Source organism: Lactuca virosa, chromosome 7, assembly GCF_052849685.1.
Source record: "Lactuca virosa cultivar CGN04683 chromosome 7, Lactuca_virosa_CGN04683_v6, whole genome shotgun sequence".
Taxonomy (NCBI): domain Eukaryota; kingdom Viridiplantae; phylum Streptophyta; class Magnoliopsida; order Asterales; family Asteraceae; genus Lactuca; species Lactuca virosa.
Window position 1 is genome coordinate 82,950,017 of NC_136432.1, and position 26,993 is coordinate 82,977,009.

The 26,993-nt window shown below is 30.2% G+C and overlaps 1 protein-coding gene and 1 long non-coding RNA gene across 3 annotated transcripts; one reads left to right on the forward strand and one right to left on the reverse strand.

The window, feature by feature from the left end:
* Positions 1–17,976: 17,976 nt before the first annotated feature.
* LOC145126849 (uncharacterized) lies at positions 17,977–18,513 on the forward strand. The gene has a single exon (XM_079062138.1). It carries the CDS (start codon positions 17,977–17,979, stop codon positions 18,511–18,513), a length of 537 nt encoding a protein of 178 aa, XP_078918264.1.
* Positions 18,514–19,632: 1,119 nt separating this feature from the next.
* LOC145125417 (uncharacterized) lies at positions 19,633–22,667 on the reverse strand. 2 transcript variants are annotated; one of them, XR_013715983.1, is made up of 8 exons: positions 22,279–22,667; positions 21,965–22,156; positions 21,816–21,869; positions 21,089–21,662; positions 20,966–21,003; positions 20,841–20,881; positions 20,139–20,231; positions 19,633–19,875 (listed from the first exon to the last, which is right to left on the reverse strand). It is a non-coding gene; the product is annotated as an uncharacterized LOC145125417 (long non-coding RNA). The 2 variants fall into 2 exon arrangements; XR_013715982.1 differs by having other exon boundaries at positions 21,965–22,176.
* Between the last annotated feature and the right edge of the window lie 4,326 nt (positions 22,668–26,993).

Below are 26,993 nucleotides of genomic sequence, written 5' to 3' on the forward strand. Positions count from 1 at the left end.
GAAGATTTTTATCTTTTAGTTTTTAGTTTTTACTTGATAATGGTTTCTTTATATATATTATATAACATTTTTATCTTTTTGAATTGAATAGTATTTGTTTTGTACTCATAGTTTTATTTGTTTATATATAATGATTTTTAGTTAATAATCATTGTTAAGTTTGATATTACTAATATCTATAATTATTAATATTATATAAATATATTATATAAAAAAAAGGAGAATTCACAGTTTAATTGGAAATAAAAAATAAAATTAACAAATAAAAACTCTATTTCAGACATTTACATGTGAAAACAAGTACATAAATAAACAAAATCAGATTATAATAACAGTTACAACATCATATTTACAAATATTATAAATAAAAAACAGAAAAAAAAGGATAATTCACAGTTTAATTGGAAATAAAAAATAAAATTAACAAATAAAAACTCTATTTCAGACATTTACATGTGAAAACAAGTACACAAATAAACAAAATCAGATTATAATAACAGTTACAACATCATATTTACAGTTAAAAAACTATTTATCATATTAGAAGACACATATTGTAATATATGAACAAAAACAATTGAAAATTCACAGTATAATTACATTTATATTATACATAACCAAATACATTCACAGGTCAATAACAGTTAGAAGATTGTAATTATACTTAAAAAAACATTTATCAACAAAAAATACAAATATTATAAATAAAAAACAAAAAAAATGAGAATTCACAGTTTAATTGGAAATAATAAATAAAATTAACAAATAAAAACTCTATTTCAGACATTTACATGTGAAAACAAGTACATAAGTAAACAAAATCAGATTATAATAACAGTTACAACACCATATTTACAGTTAAAAAACTATTTATCATATTAGAAGACACATATTGTAATATATGAACAAAAACAATTGAAAATTCACAGTATAATTACATTTATATTATACATAACCAAATACATTCACATGTTAATAACAGTTAGAAGATTGTAATTATACTTAAAAAAACATTTATCAACAAAAAATACAAATATTATAAATAAAAAACAGAAAAAAAAGGAGAATTCACAGTTTAATTGGAAATAAAAAATAAAATTAACAAATAAAAACTCTATTTCAGAAATTTACATGTAAAAACAACTACATAACTAAACAAAATCAGATTATAATAACAGTTACAACATCATATTTACAGTTAAAAAACTATTTATCATATTAAAATTTCAAAAATTCAATTCACAACTTAATACTTTAGTCCTTTTGTTTGAATTTAAATATTCACAATTGTAAACATCAACAATTAACTAGAAATTCATATTTTTAGATAATAAAATGTAACTCCAACATGTTAACCAAGTATGAAACATTATCCAAAATAAAAACATCATTAACACGATATTTGTTCAACTAGATAGAAGTCTTCAATAGCAGATAAACATTTATAAACATAAAAAGAGTAGATATATATTATTTAGTCTTGACCAATCAACTGAAACCTTTCCTCATAGTTCTCCATTGCATGATTCACAACTTGTTTTTGTTCTTCTTTTGTCAGCTTTTCAAACTCAAGACCTTCTTCTATTATCTTGTTGTTGTGGATGTTGATATCATTCACCAAGATCTTTGTAACATATTTTGATCGAAGCTTTGTCAATTGTGTTTCCTGCTGCTTTTGATCTTTTTCAATCTCAGAATCCCAGTTATTTGGCCCTTGTCCTTTGAAAGTTTCCATATGTCTCATCAACATAACTCCACTGTCATTCATGTTGTTCTCTGTCCACCACTTCCGTTTAAAAATTGCAACTTTCTTCTTCAGTAAATTGTCTGCTACTGGATGTTTTTTTTCAATCAAGTATGACACCACCATATTGAACTGTATTCAAAAAATTTATCAGCAACACTAATAAGATATAAAATTCACAGTTAAAAGTTAATAAAAAACATTTTATTTTTATTTGCTAAGTTATTAATTATACTCACCAAATTATATGGCAACATTCCATAAGTATCCACAATATCTTCTGTGGTTTTTTCATTGTCAATCAGATGTACACTACATTTTTGCAAATTGAAACAAATCATGTAGTAGTGCTTTCTGTGTAGTATTGGGAAGAATACCTGTATTAATAGTATAGTTGAAATTGTTAATACTTTAATATAAATATTTGTATATATATTATATAATTATAATAAAAAGTAATAATTAGATTTTTTTCTTACAATTCCAACTTTTTTTAAATCCTTCAGATGTGGGTAGTTCTTCATGGCTTCATTCATACTTTCTTCAAACTTTTCCAATCTCTTATCATATGGTGTATCCATGTCCAACATTTCATTGGTCTAGGAAAAAATGAAATGTTATTTTATGGAATTATCATTAGTTATTTCAAATCAATATTAAAATTGTATGCTTATATAATAAAATAATTCTTGCCAACATTCTTGTTGGGAAGTAGAAGCATAATGGTGTGGTATTTGCTTTACGCTTCTCTTCATCATTCAACAACATCGACCAACAGTCGATTACTTTTGGGTGGATCCATGCACTTGGTATTAATGTTTCAAAAAATATCCTTTCCACTTTATGCCCATCCTTTGTTTCAAATATTATTTCCCTGTTTGATTAATATAAAATTATTAAGTTGTCAATATTAAGTTGTGAATTAGTGATATTGGTGTTTGTTTTTATCAAAAACAAAATAAAAATAGTTAAACAAAAAATTTTAGTGTTTTTAATATTTACATACTGTTCACAACTTAATAATCAAATTTAATTAACTTCTTTAAATACTAGTTATATTAAAACCATTCACTTACTTGCCATCCTTTTGCAGTGAGAATATGGATTTTGAAATCCTTGTCTCAACAGCTTCTAACTTTTTTCTCACTTCAACTGTTCGCCTCATGTAAGGTGATTGGTAAGGTTCTGTTTTAGTTGTTGTCCTCTTTGATCTTGTATAAACTTCTATTTTTTTTTCTTTTTCCTTGATCATTCTTTTCTTCAAGTATGTTTTTTTCATTTCCCTTTTCTTCTTTGTTGTTTGTTGTTCCTGTAACATGTATTGCATAGTAGTCATTTTAATTAAAAACATAATTTTTTTTTAATTTATATTTTTGTTTTTCATATTACCTTCTCCTTGAGATTCATTGGTAAGAAAATCATTTTGTTCATCCTCCATATTTGGTGTGTTTGGCATATTATCTTCAAAGATTGGATTATTGTATTCTCTTTCTCTTGTACCTTCTCCTTCATCTGTCTCATTTTCATTTTCTTTTTTTCTTGATGATTCAACAATGTTTTCGTTCAACACTTTTTCAAGTTCTCTTTCTCTTGTAGCTTCTTCTTCACCTGTCTCATTTTCATTTTCTTTTTCTTTGGTTCTTGATGATTCGACAACGTTTTTGATCAACACTTTTTCAATGTTCACAAACCTTTCAAACCATCCACATAGTTCTCTATCATCTGGATATTTTTGAAGTGCATGTTCCAATGTTTTTTCAATTCTGTTTCTACACTCCAAAATGGTTTTAAACTCACTTTCTACCAAAAGACAATAGTTCTGCAATAAGTGTTAAATTATTGTTAGTTTATAGGTACATTTTAAAAAAAAAATTCACAACTTAATATTCAGTTCACAGCTTAATTTAGTAATATCCATTATTACCTCTGCACCAATGTCATCATTTTCTTCTGTATCTATATCTTTTTCAACTTGTTTTCCTTTTCTTTTTTCATTAACAAACTCAACATCTTCTTCATCTTTGAATTGTATCGAATCAATATCCTCAACCAATGTGACCAATCCTAACTGACCTTGACCCTTTTCAATGTTTTGTCTTGATTTAATTTTTCCATAATTCCAGTAGCATATTGGTCTTATTTTTCGGTTGACATATTGGTTTTGGCAATCAGTTGAATGTAGATAGAGAAGCTGTAAATTATTTTGTAACAAATTAAAATGTTATTTAATTTAATCAATTTGATGATATGCAATGCAATTTTATTTAAATTTTACTTACTAGCAAGAATGGAAGTGGCCCAGCATAGTAAACGCCTTTGTTTCTTGGTTTCCATGAAGTCCTACTATGTGGCAATGCATCACTAAGATATTTGCACCAGTTTATATTTTTCCAGTCTTCAATTGCTGCAATCTTCATTGTAGTGTTTGTTTGTAAACCTCCACAAGCTTTTTTCTCTATCATTGTATTGATAAACAATGTGATGAAATTTAACACAAACATTTCATCTGCAATTTCTGACACTTCTATAAGTTCACAAAGAGTTTGTTGTGATTTTGTTACATCAGGATGTTGTTGTTTCCATTGGACAATAATCTCATTGTCTTCCTCACACTCATTCACAGTAGACAAATCTATTCCTGTTTTTGGTAAACCAAGGATCTGATGAATTTTTTCTTCATTTATCATCAGTTGTATGTCCCCTAAATCAATGCAATTTGAAGTAGGGCTATATCTTTCAACAACAAAATGTGCTAGAACTGATGGAATTGTATCAAGTGATGTTTCAGAGATTGCCTTGAAACCCAATCCTTCTAAACATTCTTTCTGTTCCCTGCTTAGAGTTTTAACAGTAGTGTACAATGCTTTTGTTGTCACTCTTGTTCTTAATGGAGGGAAGTTTTCATCATCATTATCATCATCTTGTTTATCTTTCTTCTTTCTACCTCTTTTCTTTGTTGGTTTTGCTAATAAGATTAAAAAAAAGTATTATCAAAAACATTTTATATAATATTTTATTTAATATTATATATATATATATATATATATATATATATATATATATGTTAATACCTTCAGTTTCATCTTCTGTACTATCAACATCTTCTTTAATTTTCTTCTTTCTCCCTCTTTTCTTTGTTGGTTTTGCTAATAAGATTCAAAAAAAAAATTATTAAAAATCTTATATATATATATATATATATATATATATATATATATATATATGTTAATACCTTCAATTTCATCTTCTGTGCTATCACCATCTTCTTTAATTTTCTTCCTTCTATCTCTTTTCTCTGTTGGTTTTCCTAATAAGATAAAAAAAAGTGTTATTAAACTGTGAATGTATACATAGATATGTATATAGACTTAAACTGTGAATGTATTTATCTATGTATGTATGTATGTAGATACATACATTTAAAGTGTGAACATATATATGTATATATGTATGTATATATGTAAATACATAAATATGTACATATATACATATATACGTATGTGTATGCATATACATAAGTATATTCACACTTTAACTGTAACTGCATAATGTGTTCTCACAGTTTAATATATATATATATATATATATATATATATATATATATATATATATATATATATATATATATATATATATATATATATATATATATATGTTAATACCTTCAATTTCATCTTCTGTGGTATCACCATCTTCTTTCATTTTCTTCTTTCTACCTCTTTTCTTTGTTGCTTTTGCTAATAAGATTAAAAAGAAATTGTTATTAAAAATCTTTTATACATACATGTGTTTCTTTTCCTTGTATATTTTTGAACTATAAAACACATTAAAATTTTAATAACATTTAATAAGATATTTTATCAACAAATATTTTTTTTATGAATTTTGTTATACCTTGTATTTCTTCATCTTTCTTCGCAGATGTTTGAGACCTTGTTCTTCTTCCTGTTAGTTGCATCTCCTTTCCACTTCTCTTTCTTGCTATCTGTTTTCTTTTCCTTGCTTCTTTTGGATGAATGTTTTCATTATTTGCATCTCCTTCTTTTTTGTTTACCACAACCAATTGCAATTTCATGTCCTTATGACTGTCTGATGATCCATTTTCCGATTCTGCAATTTATATATATATATATATATATATATATATATATATATATATATATATATATATATATATATATATATATATATATATATATATGAATACATACATATGTATATATGCATATGTATATATGTATATTTACATATATACATACATACATATGTAAACATACACATGTGTGTTCATATTCATACATATGTACATAGACTTTAAACTGTGAATTTACTTATGGATGTATTTAAGTATGTATGTAGATACATACATTTAAAGTGTGACTATACATATGTATGCATGTATGTACATACATAAATATGTATATAAATACATATGTACAAATTTGTGTAAATACATAAATATGTACATATATACATATATACGTATGTGTATGCATATACATAAGTATATTCACACTTTAAATGTAAATGCATAATGTGTATTCACAGTTTAATATATTATGTATAGTTTCATAGTTTAATTTTTATTTTACCTTTTTTTTCCATTTCTTCAGTTCTTTGAAGATCAAATAATATGTTTTGAATTTGTTTATTCACATCTGTTTCTGTTATTAAATTAAAAATCAAAACGAAAAAGTTTATATAGTAGAATATTATTATAATTCAAATATTTTTTTATCAACAAATATTTTTTTATGAATTTTGTTATACCTTGTATTTCTTCATCTTTCTTGGCAGATGTTTGAGACCTTGTTCTTCTTCCTGTTAGTTGCATCTCCTTTCCACTTCTCTTTCTTGCTATCTGTTTTCTTTTCCTTTCTTCTTTTGCATGAATGTTTTCATTATTTGCATCTCCTTCTTTTTTGTTTACCATAACCAATTGTAATTTCATGTCCTTATGACTGTCTAATGATCCATTTTCTGATTCTGCAATTTAAATATATATATATATATATATATATATATATATATATATATATATATATATACATATATACATACATACATATGTAAACATACACATGTGTGCTCATATTCATATATATGTACATAGACTTTAAACTGTGAATTTACTTATGGATGTATTTAAGTATGTATGTAGATACATACATTTAAAGTGTGACTATACATATGTATGCATGTATGTACATACATAAATATGCATATAAATACATATGTACAAATTTGTGTAAATACATAAATATGTACATATATACATATATATATGTATGTGTATGCATATACATAAGTATATTCACACTTTAAATGTAAATGCATAATGTGTATTCACAGTTTAATATAATATGTATAGTTTCATAGTTTAATTTTTATTTTACCTTTTTTTTCCATTTCTTCAGTTCTTTGAAGATCAAATAATATGTTTTGAATTTGTTTATTCACATCTGTTTCTGTTATTAAATTAAAAATCAAAACCTAAAAGTTGATATAGTAGAATATTATTATAATTCAAATATTTTTTTATAATCATGTGTTACCTTCCACTGTAGAATGTTTCTTTGTTTCTGTCTAATCAATAGATATTCCTTTAAGGTTTCTGATAGTATTCTTTGTCATTACAGGTCTTGTATTCTCTCCTGCAAATGGCATATTTCCATTAAAATTCACAGTTTAATGTTTGATGTATACAGTCAAATACTAATAGGAGTCATCATTCATATTTATCTTCCTGTAATATATTTAAGTAACATATAATTTTTACATTCACATTCTAAAAAAACATATATATGCATTTTCATTTTCTAAAATATCAAAATAACATTTATGTTTATATTCACAGTTTAATAAATTATTTATAGTAAATCTAACAGTATCACCTTAAAATATATTAGAATCATATATAACATTTACCATCAAACCTGTAGTAAAATCATTTATATACATATTTTTTTAATAATTTAACATTTTCATTTGTAATAAATCATATCTAAGTTTGTGATGATATGTTAACTGTTAAACTTATCATATATATAAAAAATAACATAGATTAAGATGACCTTTGATTTAAAAGTTTTTGTAACAGTGTCTTATATATATATATATATATATATATATATATATATATATATATATATATATATATATATATATATATATATATATTAAACATCATAAGACACTATGCATTTTTCGTTAAACATTGTAATAAATTTCGAAATAAAATACCTTGTGTTACTTCGTTCATTTTGACTCTGATCGTCCATGTAGGTTTTCCTTTTGAAGAAATGCTTTCCGAAACACTTTGTTTTTCCATTTCGACATTGTTGATTGTCAGATGTTATGAGTTTGTTGTCGAAATCTTCGATTTGGGACTTGAAACTTTTTTTGCTTCTACTTGTTTCTCCAGGGTTTTCTTTTTTATTTCTTCTTCGGATGTTGTTTTTTCAGAAGAACCTGTAGTTGATGTAGTTCCTTTAGATTTTGAAGACATTTTCTGCTTGATTTTTGAAGAATCGGTGGATTTTTTAGATTTAGTGTTTGAAATGGAGATTTGTGTATGTCGGTTTTTTTTTTTTTTGAAAAAGGGAAAATCAGGAGTATGATATGAAATGAATGAGGCGAGTCATTTTTTGACGAATTTATATGACGAGAAGTTCTTAATAATTACAAAACTGCCACCGCCTTTCGTTTGTTTTTCTATTATTACATATATAGCCCCTGTCTTATTTAAAGTGTGAATATACCTATGAGAGTTTTAATGAGAGTTTTTTGTTACTTTCTTAATTACCTAAATTGTTAAAACAATAAAAAATTTGTTTTATTTACAAAAGTGTCATAGGTCATTTATTAATATAATAATTTGGATTATTTTTGTTTTAACATAACTAGAATATTGACATTCTATTTTTTAACAATTATTTAGCATAACTTTTATTATTCCTTCATTTTTGTACTTTTAATTTTTTTTTTTTGCATTTTTTAATTTTTCCTAATTATATCTTTTGAATTAATTTTTTTAAGTACTTGTTTCAAATATTTTAAGTATTACAGTAAAAATAATAATATATACATATGTTTTTATATACATATTTATGTATGTACATACATGCATACATATATACAAATGTATAGTAACACTTTAAATATATGTATCTACATACATACATAAATACATACATAAGTAAATTCACAGTTTAAAATTAATTTATACATTGTTCATAAATACATAAATGTATGTATCTACATACATACATATTTAAATTCACAATTTAATATTAATATATACATTGTTCATAAGTAAATTCACAGTTTAAAATTAAATGTATGTATCTACTTACATATGTAAATACATACATAAAAATAATAATATATACATTTTCATTAAATTCTTTAACTTATATCTAAAAAAACGCATTTGTTTATACACGATTTAATTTTTTATATTAAACATTGATATTTCATTATAAATTTTAATATTCATAGTTATATAATGTTGAAATTATCATATATCTAAACAGTAGATTCATCAATACTCATAACTAAAAAAAGTAGTCTTTTTGTACAACAAAAAAAAAAGACAGAAAATAAAAATCAAATTCTTCTGAAAATAAAAGCTACATAAATCATTGTAGTCTTCTTTGTGCCTTTTTTTATTTTAAATTTCTAAATATGTTCCATGAGCTTAAATCTTTCTTTATACTTCTGCATTGCATTCTTCAACAATGTGTTTTTCTCTTCCTCTGTTTTTTTATCAAATTGTATTCCTTGATCAACTATTTCTTTTCTATTTAAGTTGATGTCATTCAGTAGCAGTTTTGTGAGATACTTTAGTCTTAGCTTAGTGAATTTTTCTTTCTGTTGCTTTTGATCCTTCTCAATGTCACAATCCCAACTGCTCTGAGCCTGTCCTTGAAAACATTCCATATGTCTCATTAATGCCACTACATTTTCCTCAAAATTGTTTTTTAACCACCATTTGATTTTAAATACTGAAATTTCTTTAGTAAGCAAATCAAATGCTTTCTTGAATCCTCTTTCCATCATAAAATTTGCCATCAATGCTACCTGTATTTCAAAGAAAATAAATTCAGTCATTTTTATAATTCACAGTTTAATTTCAAATAAATCTAAAATAGTAATTCTTACCAAAGATTGTGGTAATAGCTCATATTCAACATTAACATTTGGCATTCCTTTATGACTATCAATCAAAACTACTGATAGCTTTTTGATATTTATACATAACAAATAGTAATGCATTTTCTTCTTCATTGGAAAGAATAGCTACATTGTAAAAAGTAAGAATAAAAAACTGTTAGTATATATATATATATATATATATATATATATATATATATATATATATAAATATAAAAGATTGTTGTAACTTACAAATTCTAGTTTATCAAAAACTTGTGCATATGGATGGAATTTCATTGCTTCTGTTGCTTTTTGATCAAACATTTTACATCTGTCATCCATTGGTATCTCCTCATTTGTCATCTCTTCAGTCTAATTACATATATTACATACTTTTATTATGTTAGAATTTTCTTAATCTATTAACATATATAAATACATAATATAAATGTTACTTACTATGATTCCTGTTGGAAAATAGAATCTTAATGGAGATCGCTTTTGTTTTCTGCTCTCCTCGTCATTTAACAGAATAGACCAGCAATCAATGACTTTGTGGTGTATGTACACATCTGGGATTAACGTTTCAAAAAAAATTCTTTCTACTGCATCCCCATTTCTTGTTCTGAATATGATTTCCCTGTTAATATATATTAAGTTGTGAATATTTCTAATAAATTAATTTTTGTTTCATAAATTAATTTTAATTAACTTTTTATTAAAAATATTTACTTACTTGTGGTTCCTTTGCATTGAAAATATTGAGTTTGCAATTAGTTTCTCTTCATTAAATAACACGTCTTTTGATTCCACTGTTTGACCACTATAATGAGTGAAGTAACTTTCTCATTTTTCTTTTCTGATGCTTTTTTCTCCATGTTTCTCTTCAATAAAAATTTCTTTTCCTTTCCCTTTATTTCCACATTCTTTTTTTGTTTGAATTTGTTCTTCATCTTTTTTTTCTTCTCTGTTTATCTGTTCTTCATCTTTGCTTGATCTTGTAGAAGGTTTTGGAGAGTTTACATCATCTTTGATATCTAGGGTTAGTCCAAGTGAAAAAGATGGTTGAGAAGACAGTTTTTGAATAAGTGGTGTGCAAGTTGAAGCATTTTTCTTTAAGCTTTCTTCAACAACTTTGTCAACCATAGCATAAATTGTTGGTGACTCTAATGTTGGTGTGAAAGCTGATGATTTTGGAGTAGATTGAGAATCAGTAAGTGATGTTGTTTTTTGAGTTGTATCGACTTTATCTCCTTCTTCAGTTTCTTCATGTGTTGCTGTTGTTTGATACAAAACCATTTCTTGATGTTGTTCTGCATCCACTGTGTTTTCAACTTCAGTGTGTTGTACTTGATTATCTTTCGGTATATATAAAACTATTGCTTTTTGAAATGCAATATCGTTTGTCGAATTTTGATCTTCTGATTCTTCTATTTCCTTTTCAACTTGAACTTCATTTTCATTCACTTTTGATGTTTCACCAATATGCTTCTTGAATAAATTCTCATATTTCACAATCCATCTTTTGATTTTTATGTTATCCGGATGATTTTTTTTTGCCTTCACTAATGTCTTTTCCATTCTCTTTTTGAAAGCTAATGCCATTTTGTAATCTTTTTCTATCATGAAGCAAAATCCATGTAGTATATGTTTTTTGTTAGTTTATTATAAAGATTTCAATTAAACTGTGAAATTCATATGTAATTCACACTTTATATAAACATGTGTTAAGTTTTAAACTTTTTTTATCATCAAGCAAAATCCATGTGGTGTATGTATTTTGTTATTTCATTATCAAAATAAAGATAGTAATATTTTATTTTATTATATTCACAACTTAACATCAAATTCACAGTTTAATTAATAATGTCTTTTCATGTGTTATGTTTTATATCTAAATGTTAAAATTATATTCGTAGTTTATTAATATTTTATAAGTTGTATTACCTCCAAACCAATATCCTCATTGTCATCTGAATCTGAAAATTCATCTACATTCTTTTCATTATCTTCCTCATCCAAATCAACATCTTCTTCTTCATCCTCTTGAAGCATCTCCATATTGTCCAAAATTTGTACCATTCCAAAATTTCCATTTGCAATTTCATTTGTTTGTCTTGTTTTCAGTCTCCCATAGTTCCAGAAGTGAAGTGGTACTATTCTTCTGTTAATGAACTGTTGTTGAACACATTGAGTTCTATGCACATACAGAAGCTGTAAGATACATGAAAACAACATAAGTTTGATTAACATTAGTATTAAATATTTTATTTTATGAGAAATTAATTTAGTTTAAATTATTCTTACAATTAGAAATGGTAATGGTCCAGTATAGTAGCTGTTTTTACAATTTGGCTTCCAAATTTTTTTACTTTTAACTAATGTGTGATTGATGTACTTGCACCAGTTGATATTTTCTTTGTTCTCAACTTCAGCAAAGATCTTGTTTCTATGGCTCCAGATGTTGTTTTCTCTATGATTGAGTTGACAAAAATTACAATGAAGTTCAGCACAAACATCTCATCTGCAGTTTGCGATTGTTCTATAAGATCTACTAGTGCTTGAGTAGACTTTGTAATTTTTGGATGTTGTTCTTTCCATTTAATCAATGTACTGTTATCTTGTTCACAGTCATCAACTGTTTCAAGATCAATGCCTTCATTTTTTAAGCCAAGAATTTCTCCTATTGTTTTTTCTGTTATTGCTATTCTTCCATGTCCTAAGTCAATGGAGTTTGTTCTATGGTTGTAGCTAAACACAGAAAAGAAGCCTATTTTTGAAGGAATCACATCCAATGTCATCTTTAAAACTGATCTTAAGCCTAAGTTTTCTACACACGCTCTCTGTTCACTGCTCAATATCTTTACAGCTTTCCATAAGCTTTGTGTTGCAACCCTTGTTCTTAATGGTTGAAACTTCTCATCATCTTCTCCATGATCTGTTTTAGCTTTTTTGTTTTTCTTTTTTATTGTTTGCTTTTCTTTCCGTTTCTTTCCTTTTTTCTCTGTAAAAAATTTCATTACGTAATGATAAGGAACTATTATATGAGAAATTAAATAATTAATCAATTATTTGTATATAGTTTTAAAATGTACCTTGAACTTCTTGTTCCTTTTCCTTTTTCTTCATTTTCTGCTTTTTCTTCTTGTCAACAACTTTATCTTCTTCAAAATTCACAAGTTAACAGAAAATTCACAGTTTAATCATGAAAATATAATTAAGAAACTTTTTATATTGTACCTTGATTTTTCTGATGTATGTTGTTAGGTGTTTGCAACCTTGTTTGTCTTGTTGTCCCTTGAAGATATTTATCTTTCTGTTTTGATTTTTTTGTCAAAATGCTTTTACCCTTATCTGAAAATGTAATTAATAGGAAAATGAAATTTTATGATTTTTAAAAATAATCACAGTTTTAAACCATTATCATTATTCACAATTGAATATCATTATCTTAAATTTATAAATCTATAAAATCATTAATATATATTCACATTATAAACTTCAACATTCATAATTCAAAATTATTATTACAATGTCAGTTTAAAACTATTTTTATATTCAAATCTATAAAATCTCAAATTCACAGTTTAACACAGTGATACTTTTTAAAAAAATTTACGTTATAACATAATAATCATCTAATATTTTTTCATTTTTGCAAGTTTTTTGAATTTATTTAGTTTTTATACTGTATTTAGGGTTTTACCTTTTTTGATGACGGTTGCTTTGTTTGTAGGTTGAGATTCGTCTGTTGAAATCATCCTCTTCAATGTTTGTTCTTTTTCAGACGTAGTTTTGATCGTTGTAAATTGAGCTTCTTCAGCTGAAATATTCGTCGTCATTCCTTCATCAGTTGAATTATCTGTCGATTTTTTTCCAAATTCTATTGTTTTACGCCTTTTTGTCATCGTATTGAATAGATTTATGTAGAATTCTCGTTCGATTATTTCCAAATCAGTAGAATAGAACGAAGATCGTGTTGCAGTGAATTGAATGAGGGAGTTTTGTTGTTTCGAAAAAGTCGTGAATTTAATTAGGGTTTTGATTTGTTCCGGCATATTAAAGAATCGGGTAATATGTTTTGAATATTCACGAAATTGCCACCGTGTTTTTTTGCTTAAATGATACATAGTAAACCTTCTATTTCGTGAGAATTACAGCTTATGCCATTCCGTGTTTTGACAAGAATTTCCCTTAATTAGTTGGTTCTTAGGTTCTTAATCTTTTTTGGTTCTCATTTGAACCTTTACCTATATATATATATATATATATATATATATATATATATATATATATATATATATATATATATATATATATATATATATATATATATATATAAGAGCCATATTATATGGAAAATTATCGGCATTTAATGGATGTGATTTCTTAGGCCATTGTCGTGCCATGTTTGGTTTTGGAAAAGATTTGGAAAATTAGAAATTTAATTTCATTAAAAATTACATTTTATTGATAAAATCAAAACAATTGAAATTTTAGATTCTTATTAAATTCCGTTTTTGAATAAACTGATCTTATTTGGCTAACAACAAAGATTTTGATTCGAATTTCCATCTGTCCATCTACCAACCCCACCCACAAAATCAAAATAAAATGTGATATCTTTTGTGAACCAAAAATAAAATAAGTTCGGATCTATCATGCCCGTTATATAAGCGCTTTACTAATAATAGTTCCTACAGGGTTACACTCATGAAACTCTTTATAAACCCTGAACAGAGTAATGTTAAAATCGTGAAACTCTTTGCAAACCATGAGCAGGCTCATTGTTGAAGGATCGCTGTTGATAATCGACTAAAACTCCATCGGTAATTTTAATTAACAGGTATTTTGGGCTCCCTTCTCTTCAATTATTAGTCTTTGTCGAATCCCAACTCCAACTCCATTATAGTTTACCAGCATAAGACTTGTTTCATTATGTTTGTATTTTACATGCATATCAAGTGATCGACGAGACGCCTAAATAAAATTCCCTTTTCAAAAGCACAAATACACCATGTTAATAAAACTGAAAAAACAATTATAACCATGATGTTGGGTTTTAACTATTAAAAACAATTAAAAGCACGAATAGCTATGAAACCATAGCCGAGAATGATGCTATAATGAGTACACTGTATATTTGTATATTTGAACTTGTTCTTGAACCAACTGTAAATTTATAGCATATTCCTTAAATCAGTTTCATTAACTGAGTTAGTGTTTATAAACGTTAATTAAACTTGGATAGTATTCATCTTGTTTACAGCTATTGTATCTTATGCAGTATTTTATTTATTTTTTTCCTTTTGCTAGTGTGAGAATAACCAAGACAAGGAGTATGACTAAAAACCAGAATCATCATCATGATGATGCATCATCATTGTCATTATCGAGTGGGAAAAGGTTCAAAACTTTTGACAATGGTGGTCTGGCACCATGGTCAGATCTTGACCATAATGTGCTTTTATTAGTAATGATGCGACTGGGATTTGTTGATTTTTTTGCATTCAGTAGAGTTTGCAAGTCATGGAGATCATTTGCAATCTCTAACAGGAAAACATTTATGGCATCCATACCACCCATGTCCGTATGCATCTTTATGAAGGATAATGAGGATGACTGTTACTACTATCTAAAGGACTTTGAAGGAAGAAAGTTCAAACCCATCCTTTCTCATTTAGCTGAGAGGATCTGTGTTGGATCAACTTGTGGTTACTTGGTCTTGTTCAGTAGGAAAACCCGCAACTTCTGGCTTGTGAATCCTATCACAAGACATGAACTTCATTTCCCTAATTTCCCTGGTGATATAAGTGTTGGTCTAGATAGAATCAGGACCATTCTTGTCTTTTCACCTTCAATACCTGGGTGGGTGTTTGTTATGCTATATGAAAATATAGTATTTTATACCGTGGGTAAAGAAAAATGGAATCATGTCTCCTCCACTATCCCCATCCTTGATTTACATTTTTTTGAAGGGAAGATATATACTCTACACACAGATCGTTCTTTAGGTGAACTTAGTCTCAATTGGAAGCAGAAACACGAAACTATGTCACCCCAAATCAAGAATTTTCTGAAGCCAGACTTGTTGAGACCGGAGCTTGTAAGTTCGAATGAAAAACTTTATTTGATAGATTGGATTTCAAAACCAGAAAAGGTTCTGGAACTTGATTTTTGGTGAAAAGAAATGGGTGTTGCCAGAAAAGACAATTAGAGAATATATATTCTTTATTAGCATTTTGAATCCTTCTGCTGCTATTAAACCAGAGTCATGGGCTGGACTTTGAAACACAATACAAGAGCTATGATAAATTACTTGATAATGATAAAAGTGGACACCGCATGTTCGTTTATAGACGGGTATGGTACTTCCCCCATGATTGTTCGAATGTTCATCTCTTAGATGAACGATGACTTCTTAATTAGTACTCTTATCTTTGCTTTTATTATGGACTACCAATTACCTATATGTAGAACATTTTCTAGTGTTAAGAACTTTGCATCTTGCAATCTATTTTACTAATAGTTTGGTTGTTTGTTTGTCACTCGCCCTTTTCCTTAAGGAGGGCACTCTTTATCTTTTTTTTTTTTTATTAATCAATTCAGTCTCTTTGAATATTTTCTGTGGTGATTAAACCATTATAGTATTTTTTTTTTAACAGCAAAGGACTTTTATAAATGGAAACAGTCATCTAGCAAGGAGCTAGCAGAGAAAAAAAGAAATAATCCAGAAGCACAGGGCAATAAAGTAACTAAAACGCTAAGTAATAACAAGGTCAACCAAAAAGTTACTGTACCTAAAACTAACAGAGTAAATCAAAATTAAAGCAAGCCTCTCCCTTCCTAATGAACATAACACATAAAATAGAGCCTACCTACACAGAAGATTGGAAAGCAGTGCAGGGATAATTAAACAGCCAATAGACACCACTGCACCTGTTATTGATCGATTGAAAATAATTTTGAACAGTAAATATAAATAACTATTTTGATCGATCCTCAAAGGCTAATCCAATTCTGTGCAGCCATATATAGCCCAAACAGAACACAACTGAACCACTTCTGAACATCCTCAGCATTGTTTGCTTTGTCAAATAGCACTGCAATCACATGCCTACAAGGAATTCCTATTAATTCCCATTTCCTACAGCTGCATACCCTTTGGCCCATGTCAACAACATGTTAAAAGGAAGGCTCAATGAGATCAGCGAGATTGGTGACCAATCACATCATCTCCCTTGCAATTAGGAGAACGTATATCTGCTTTCCATTCACCAAGAATTGACAGCCAACAATAGTATTTCTTCCATATTTAGATCATTGTAATCCTACCTAATAAATGAAGGTTTCTGCCACGTGTCACATTCTCATTCAATACGACACATGACATTTTTATAATTTTTTCAATTAAATTTAATTCCACTAGGCAAATTGTGGATTTTTTAGTTTTTTATCAAATTAAAATCTATCAAATACTTTACTGAATCTTATACAAAAATAAAGGAAATGTGAATATCTCCTCTGGTATTTTGTCAATGAATACATTAAATCCAAATATATCTTCCTAAATTACATACACAATTTTCGGAAATCACCACTCAAATTGATGCTTATTTGCAGTTATCAAATTTCAATTCATTCATAGCTATTCTTCATATCCTTTCCAAATTCAATTTATTTTATAAAAAAAAACATGTGTATTACACGGGTCTCACACCTAGTTTAGTATAGGGTCTCACACCTAGTTTAGTATAAATTATGGTTTCTCTTCCTCATTGTAACATACCTTTAAAAATGAATAATAAAAAACAATCGGTTCCTATCAATTCTTCTCTGTTATTTATCATGGTATCAGAGCAGGTTTGCTCATCATCTACCCCATAGCCTGCTTAAATCTCGATCCCAACTAAGTCGCCATGTCCGGAGACGGCAACTTAGAACCCAGTTTATCATTACAGCTTGCCAATCTGTTAAAGAATGGCATCAATCGCTAATCTCAGAACCCAAAGCTATCCGATAATCTCCAAATAAACCTCAAACTCAATAGCCAAAACTATGCTTTATAGACTCGGATGATTCGAGTTGCCATAGGCGGAAAATCTAAGGCCCTGTTATCTCACTTGACCTCTGATCCTCCAAGCCAAGACAAAGAATCTTACGAGCAATGGGAACAAGAAGATCTAATTGTGTTCTCATGGCTCATCCAAAATATCGAACCTACTATTGCAGGTAACCTAACAGAGTACCCCACTGCAAAAATGTTATGGGATGCTTTAGTGGTCACATACAGTAGTGGCAGAGACAAACTTCAAACTTTCAACCTTCATGTCAAGGCTAATGACATCAAGCAAAATGACAGCACCCTTGAAGAATTTTGGATTACACTCCAAGGTGTCTGGGGAGAAATCGACAGGATCGATCCTAACCCCATGAAATGTCCAGATGATATCAAGACTTACGCAAGAATCAGGTCAGAGCAAAAACTTTTTCAATTCTTAAATGCCCTCGATCAAAAATACGAATCAATCAAAAGGGAGATCCTTCTATTGGAACCATTGCCTTCGGCGGAGGCGGCTTATGCTACCGTCCGTAAGGAATCCGCTCACTAGAATATTCTTGGAACAACTAACCACACACAGGGCATAGCAGCGGGTCTGGTCGCTACTGAAACCGAGGGAATGGGGCTTGCCACGAAGGGGTATCGCCGATCAGAAGGAAAGAAGAATGGATCGATGATCAAAGAAGATAAAACAAACTTGAAGTGTGATCACTGTGGCATGACACACCAAAGAGCAGTGCTTTCGGCTCGTTGGTTATCCCGAGTGGTGGGCCGATGGCCACAAGAAGAGTACCAAGGGTCTCGGACCAAAAAAAGGAAGAGCTCCGACCACCGATAAGAATATTGATCGGAAAACCGCCACCGGATTTGGGGGGGTTGCAGCGACGAGAATCGATGAAGAAGTTGAAGGTTTCTCGATGGAAACAGGTACAGGAGGTAAGAAAGAGGATATCTTGAAAACCCCGATAAATCAATTATACTCTAACTAGAAAAGTGCCCCCGTCATTGCGGGGGTCGGATTTAGATTTAGCGACATAGTTTATTCATTTATTTATTGGAAAGGAAACTTCATCTAATTAGCGGATTTGTTTTTCATAAGATGTTTGTAGATTGAGATCCTCTTATGGATTGATCCGATCATGAATGCGATATTGTCTTCCATGGACAAGTCATCCCATTTTGCCTCTTCAAGGATGTTCTTCAGGGTTTTGTACTCTTCTTGTGTTGGTGTTGTGGAGATGATGTTGCAAGATTGGTCATTCATGATGTATCCTTCGTGTAGCTTCGTCTGAGCTACTTGTATGAGATCTTGGGCCTCTCGGACATTAAAGTAATTTAAAAAGAAGAAAAATTAAGAAATATAAATGAAAGTAAGAAATGACTTTTTAAAAAATAATTTTCTTGAAAATCCAATGTTACATCAATATTCCAGCAAGTAGAGTACAGAGGTTGAATATTTCTTTGTATAAACTTTTTGGCAACAAAACTAAATGTAAGATGTAAATCCAAGAAATGCAAAAACATAGATATGTAAATAAAAAAGTAAGAGTAATTCATATTAGGGGCAATTCTGTCATTTCATTATTTTTTAAAATTACCCTATTAATTAAAATATTTCAAAGTGTTTGATCATAACTATAATCATGTTGCATTGGCCCGGACTCACGGGTTCATCAGACACCAAAAAGCCATTATATTATTTCTTCCAAGTTTCCTTAAAATAAATAATAAACGTATGAATTAACCTGAGTCACTTTTCAAAGTTTATAGGATCTATCTCCTAACTATGTTACAAAATCGGAAAGGAATCGAAGATTCCAGTGTTTGCTTGATCTAATTCTAACCTTAATAGTTGTATCTTAACTTCCTGTGCATAAGGCATTGCCATTATGTGTAAGATTATGTGGCAGTCCTGTCAATAGAAGAAATGCAACGTCAACATTCTCGGTAAGGAATAAAAAAGCATGTATTGATTAAATTGATTGGAAAATTAAAGGTACGTTGGTATTATAGGATAAAACTTAAAACTAAAGTATGTTGCTCATATTTGTAAAACAGAGAAAAGTACATTGCTATTTTAGCAATTTAATTTTTTTTTTTAACTTAAAGCGATTAAGGTGGACAAAGACTTAATCTAGTAAGCTATATATGGGATTATGGGTGTTTATCTCTTACTCAATACATAAAGAACCAAGCAGTGAAAATCATGGAAATGAGGTGTTTAATAGATCCCACATATGCTATCTGACATCATGCACTTCAAATTTCCTGTCAAATGGAAGAATTCATAAATCACAACTATGAACTTGAGTTAAGAAATGTCAAAAGGAATCCAGAATCAACGCCTGGAAATAATTTGACTCGTCAAAAAATGAAATTTCAAGTAATACACTAAAACAAATTTAAAAAAAAAAATCACAAATTACATCTTCTTTTCTTCACAAACTAAAAAAAGTCTTAATTTTTACAGACAGGGATCACGTTGCTATTGATCAACTTAGATGGTTTTAACACAACAAATGTCGGGATTTCTTTTTTAAACATCACTAAAATACTCACACAAAAAAGGAACCAAAGCGAACAAAAAGAAAAATTTTTCCTAAAATAAGACGAAATCCTTAACCTGATGAGGTTATAAGAGAAGAGTATCATCTAACAGAAAAAAAAAATTGAGATTTGAACAACCAAATAGTATTGCTAAATGGAAAGGAATTGGTTACAGATGATTGTTTCCATGATTTAACCCTCTAATCAACCCAACAAACACATCTTATATAAGAACAAAATTTGATTCACACATTTAATCAATAAATATGTTTGAATATTAATCAAATAATTAAATTAGGTATGAAAGAGATAACATGGAAGCAGGTTTACCTTGTGTAGAGCTATTTCAACAAACATGTCGGCTATATACGCTGTCGAAAATAGATTTAAACAATCATCCCATAAGCAAAAAATATTACTTTAACAAATAACAGGCAGTATAAATGTGCAATTACCATTTGATCTTCGAGTTGTACTTCAGGTGTAAGGTTTTCTATAACTTAAAAAAATCCCATTAGACAACACATCTGTCATGCATTTAATCAAACAGTTACCGTGCATAACAACAAAACTGATACCTGTAAATTATTGTGGGTAGCAGGGAAGCTGTGTCATTGATGTGTTTGAACTGAACCAGAAGCATCGGGACGAAACTGATCCCCTTGTAATTGTTGTGTATGAGCTGAACCAATTTAAATGTTCTATTGCAAAATTGTATGGTAACATTCTTTATTTCTTTACCGATAAAAGAACCCACAAACCTGCGTTGTCTTTGTCATCGGTTGATGATGATTTTACAAAGGCAAATGAAAAAAAATAAATGAAGCAATAGGCACCAAAGTCGATGGGGGTATGCACCAGAAATCGCTAAGAGGTATCAAGGATTGAGGAGCAAACAATTATTGCAGTTCTATGGCAACATGATGAAAATTAGGTCAAATCCGGTCATAAATTCAAAATTAGAAATTGAAATCGAAAGGAAATACGGATGAATACATACCTTTCCAAGGAAACACATCAAAGCTCAACAACCTTTCATATAAAAATCGTGATGTGCAGGAGTTTGTGATCAGAAAATGGTAACAAAGAGACATACCTTCGTGCTTGGGACTTTCATATCAAAATCAGTATCTACAACACCATAGCTGCAACCTGAAAGTCAAAGACAACATAAAACTTTCACCAAGAAATAGCACAAAAATAAAATGGTTTGGTACAATTGTGAAGATTTACTTCAACAAAAATGAGCAAAACAATTTTTTTTCACATAAAAGTCTATTATCTGTTTAGAAGATTTATGGCTACCTTCCAACAGTCGTCTCTTTATTCTCTTGAAATAATCTCGTTCCTCTGTCATCCCTTACATCAAAAAAAAATTTAAAAATTAGAAAAGTAGTCGTCTTAGAAGAGGGTTTCGCTTCAGTCAAGAAACTCAGTTCAAGCCCATTGTAAACCTTGTTAATGACTCCCTCAACATGAGCAAAAGGAACCTGTCTCAATCGCCTCACAACGTTCTTCTTCTTAGCAGACCTTCAATCAGTGGCGTGTGATGCTCTGAATCGACTTACAATAGCCTTCGTCTTCAGATACACAGTCGATTTCGTTTAGGGTTTTGTCGTAAAGACCGACACCGACTTCCACCATTACTGTCAATGACGATAGCACACTAAAATCAGAAGTTAAAGGAAGAGATTCAGTCTAAAAAGAAGAAGCAGGTGAAATACAGTCCAAATAAGGTCGATTGTGGAAGGAAGACGACGTATTTTACCAGACGCTTTGGCTTCAACGAACAACCTACTTGCAAAAGAGCGAAATTTAGGGCTAGAAATCGAACATCTCATGAAATCGTTCAACACAAACAAATGGTAGAGAAGCAGTGAAAGTAAGATTGAAAGGGTTTGGGACAATATTGGATTTGAAGCATAGAGAGCAGCGGGTAGCGGTGTCTCTATCGGTAGGTGAAGTGAAGTGGGTGTGGGTGTGGGTGTGGGTGTGGGTTTGGGAAAGATAATTGAGATAGTGGCGGTGGAGAAGAAACTGGAAGAATCAAGGAAAGCTTAAGACGGATATGAGTCGGTGACAGCTTCTCAAAGCGGTGGTCAGAAAATCAAAAGAAAATTAATCAGAAAAGAAAAATAAGTAAAAACGTTTGGTCCAATCAACAGGAATTGGATTGGGAACCTACTTTAATATAATTATATAATGGTTCTTTTTCTTATCTTATTCAAAAGAGTTTTGAAAATTACAAAAAAAACCTTGATGTTAATGGTTGTGCAATTGTGGCTCAAAATTATAAAATAAAAAATGAACCGTCATGGATATTTGATTGTGGAGCCACTGACACCATGACTTACGACTTATCTGGTTTTGCTGTGTCAACTAAACCAACAAAATCATACATTCAAACCGCAAATGGAGAAAAAATGAATATAAAAATGGGGGAACGATCGAAATCTCACCAACACTTAAGCTTTCTAATTGTCTCTATGTTCCTGCTCTATCTCATAAACTCCTATCAATCAGTCATGTAACAAAAGAGTTGAATTGTTTGGTCCTTATGCAACCTACTTTTTGCATTTTACAGGATATCAGGATGGGAGCGATAATTGGGCGTGACACTGAAAGGAAAAGGTTGTATTATGTGGATGAGGTATCTCAAAATGGGCAAGGGTTGTATTATGTGGATGAGGTATCTCAAAATGGTGTGGCAATGTTATCTCATGGAACAAAGAAATGGGAAGCTTGGCTATGGCATAGAAGATTGGGACATCCATCCACCAGTTACTTACATATTTTATTTCCGAAATTGTTTTCTTCTACTTGCAAGTCACATTGTGAAACTTGTGTATTAGTTAAAAGTCATCGAAAATCTTTTAAACCGAATAACACGAGAGTTGACCTACCATTCTCATTGATTCACTCGGATGTGTGGGGCCCCGCTCCAATCATTGGGGGACAAAACTTTCGTTTTTTTGTTATATTTTGTTGATGACTGCACCCACATGACTTGGGTTTATTTATTAAAAAATAAATCTGAAGTTCTTGACAAATTTAGCATGTTTTACAACATGATTCAAACTCAATTTCATAAAAACATTTAGATTTTTAGATCTGACAACAGAGGAGAATTTGTCAACTCCGAAATGAAATCGTTTTTCCAAACCAAGGGTATAATTCATCAAACCACATGCCCTCATACTCCAGAACAAAATGGTGTCGGGGAACGAAAGAATCGTATCCTGTTAGAAATAACTCGAGCCCTTCTCATAGAATCACAAGCTCCAAAGTTTTTATGGCTAGAAGCCCTTGTTACTGCCGCATACCTTGTCAACCGGCTTCCCACCCAAATCCTAAAATCTAACACCCCTCTTCAAACCCTCACCGAATACACTAAACTCCCGTCTGTTCTTACCCTTGAACCACGAATATTTGGGTGCACTGTATTCGTCCATATACCTAAAGCCAACAGATCTAAATTTGACCCCTGTGCTGAGAGATGTGTCTTTGTTGGGTACGGAATAACTCAAAAGGGGTACTGGTGTTATAATCCAAAAACCCGACACATGTTCACTACAATGAACTGTGATTTTCTTGAAACTAAGTATTATTATGCCTCCCAACACAGTGGTCAGGGGGAGACAGGATGTATTGACACGCTGAATTGGTTGAGATATGCTACATCTGAAGAAGGAAGAAGCCACAGTTTACAAAATAAGACTCCTCTTCCCACACAACCAACTAACATCAGTGCCACCCAAGCAATTGCTCCTGACCTGATACCCGAGGTAAGTAACACTCACCCTAGTCACCCTGATCTTTCTGAGACTCTTAACACATCTGGAGAAAGTGAGAATGGACAGGAACAAGAAAATACATCAGTTAAACATGCAGAGGAACAAGAACATGTGGAGGAACAAGAGACCGTTGAGACACCAGCACAAGGGTATGTGCTGCCACCAAGATCAAATCGGGGAGTTCCACCAAAAAGATATTCAGCAGAAAAAGAGTCTAGAGGGCGCAGATACCCAGTGGCTAACATAGCCAAAGGAAATCTATCCAAAGGAGCCAAGGCCTTTGTTTCGTCTCTGTATTCCAATGAAATACCAGCTACCATAGAACAAGCCTTAAAATCAAAACAATGGAGAGATGCAATGGAAGAAGAAATGAAAGCTCTTACAAAAAATAACACCTGGGAAATCGTGTCTTACCACCAGGAAAGAAACTTGGCGGGTGTCGGTGGGTGTTTACAATTAAATACAAGCCCGATGGTACAGTTGAAAGATACAAGGCGAGGTTGGTAGCTAAAGGCTATACACAAACTTACGGTATTGACTACTCTGAAACCTTCTCTCCGGTTGCAAAGATCAATACAATTAGGGTTCTTTTTTCTGTAGCAGCAAATAAAGGATGGCCCCTACACCAGTTTGATATGAAGAATGCTTTCCTACACGGAGAGCTAAAAGAGAAAGTTTATATGGAAGCGCCACATGGATTTACAGACAGGTTTAGAGAGAAAGAGGTGTGCCTTCTAAAGAAATACATTTATGGATTAAAACAGTCCCCGAGATCATGGTTCAGGAATTTCACCTTAGCCATGAAAAATTATGGATTTAAGCAAAGTAACTCAGACCATACGTTGTTTCTTAAACGGAGAAGCAATCTCATAACATGTTTAATAATCTATGTGGATGATATGATTATCACAGGAGATGACAAAGAAGAAATAACCAAACTCAGGAGGAGATTTGTGACAACCATCAAATTCGAGTCAAAGTCAAAGTCAAAGTCAACAAGTCAAACCGGTCGAACTTAACTAGTAATTCTATGTTAAAAGTTATTCCATGTATAAAAATGTGTATTTTGTTGGATTAGTGTTTAAGCCTGTAACTATATTTGGTAAGTACTTGACCCGATTGTGCATGGTCCTTTTGGGTTGCCTTCACCATAGCAACTTGACAGGGTGATTTATGAAGAGAGAGAAGACATTATGATTTATTAATATATTATGAGAATAATATATTAAAGGAATAATCATATTATTTAATTAATATTAGTCATAGATTAATTAAGAATTAATTTGGTGACTAAAAGAGATTAATTGAATAAAATGGCTTAAACTCTCAAATGTGTGATATTTGTATTTTGGGCTAGGAAACCCTCATGGATAAGGGGTGGACGAAATTGTGGGAAGGATCCCATCAAGATTTCGTCAAAGGCCTTACTCCAGAAGGTTCCATGGGCTGCTTGGTGATTAAGTTGTCCATTAGGGTTTTGGCTGAAACACTAGAAGCTCACAGTATAAATAGACCCCTTGGGTTGTAGAAATCGGCTACACTTGGTTCCTTGGAACCCTAGGGCCGATTTCTACCTCTCTCTCCTCTCTCCAAATCATTCTCTTGCTAGTTGGTGTTTGTAAGCCATTAGAAGAGTGACAATTGTGACTCTAAGCTCCAAGACAAGAACAATCAAGCAAGCTACAAAAGGTAATCATCTAGATTTGAGTTTCTTATGTCAAATTTGAATTGTATACACTAGATCTAGGGTTTGCAAGACTTGGATAAATTGCATGTTCAATTAGAAAAACCTAGATCCAATCATTAGGGTTTGCATGTGCACATAGGAAAGTTCTTATGGCTCAAACCCATCAGTGGTATCAGAGCTTTGATTGATTTCTATTGAATTGATGCCTTGTTTATCTGTTCATGCCTTGAAAAATCATTTTTTTCTGCCCCCTGACTGACAGACTCGGCGAGTCCCATTGTGGACTCGACGAGTAGGATGAACTCGACGAGTCCATAAAGGGACTCGGCGAGTCGGAGCGTCTGTCAGAGTGATTTTCGGGATTTCTTGCTGTTTTGCTTAAGGATTCTTACCTAAATCGTTTTGGTTTAATAAAATCCGAATTTTATCACCTGTTTGACACTATCCTTGACAAAACAAAAGATAATTACCATTTGTTTAAATAATAATTTCCTTATTTGATAATAATTGATTATTTGAAATAATTGTTGAATTATCTTGCAAGAAATATTGACTAGGTCAAATTTAGATAATCATTAAATTAATTGGTTAATTTATATTATTTGCTATTTGATCCTTTGTGTTTTGAAAAGTTCAAAACTTGTCCTCAAGTTTTGAAATTTAAGTTTTGTGATTAAAAGTTTTAATTTGAACTATTTAAATTTTAAACCTTAGAATTTTACAAGTTTTAAAATTCAACCTTATACTTATAAAATTATAAGATTAATATATATATATATATATGTATAACTTAAATGCTAGTCTTACCGTTAGTAGGCCTCATTCACGAAGCCGATCTATAAGGCGGGTATAAGGTTATGGCCTATAAAATGGCCGTTTAATGGGTGTCCATTCTCACCCACCACTTCCTTGATTGGTGGAGGGCCGTTAGACGAACGGGTAGGATAGGGCAAACCTTTCCTCATTAAAAGTATAATGAATCTAAATAAAGTAACTAAATGT

Excerpts from the sequence above, each read along its gene's own strand:
- LOC145126849 (XM_079062138.1), top strand. The coding sequence starts at position 17,977 with ATGATTCGAGTTGCCATAGGCGGAAAATCTAAGGCCCTGTTATCTCAC.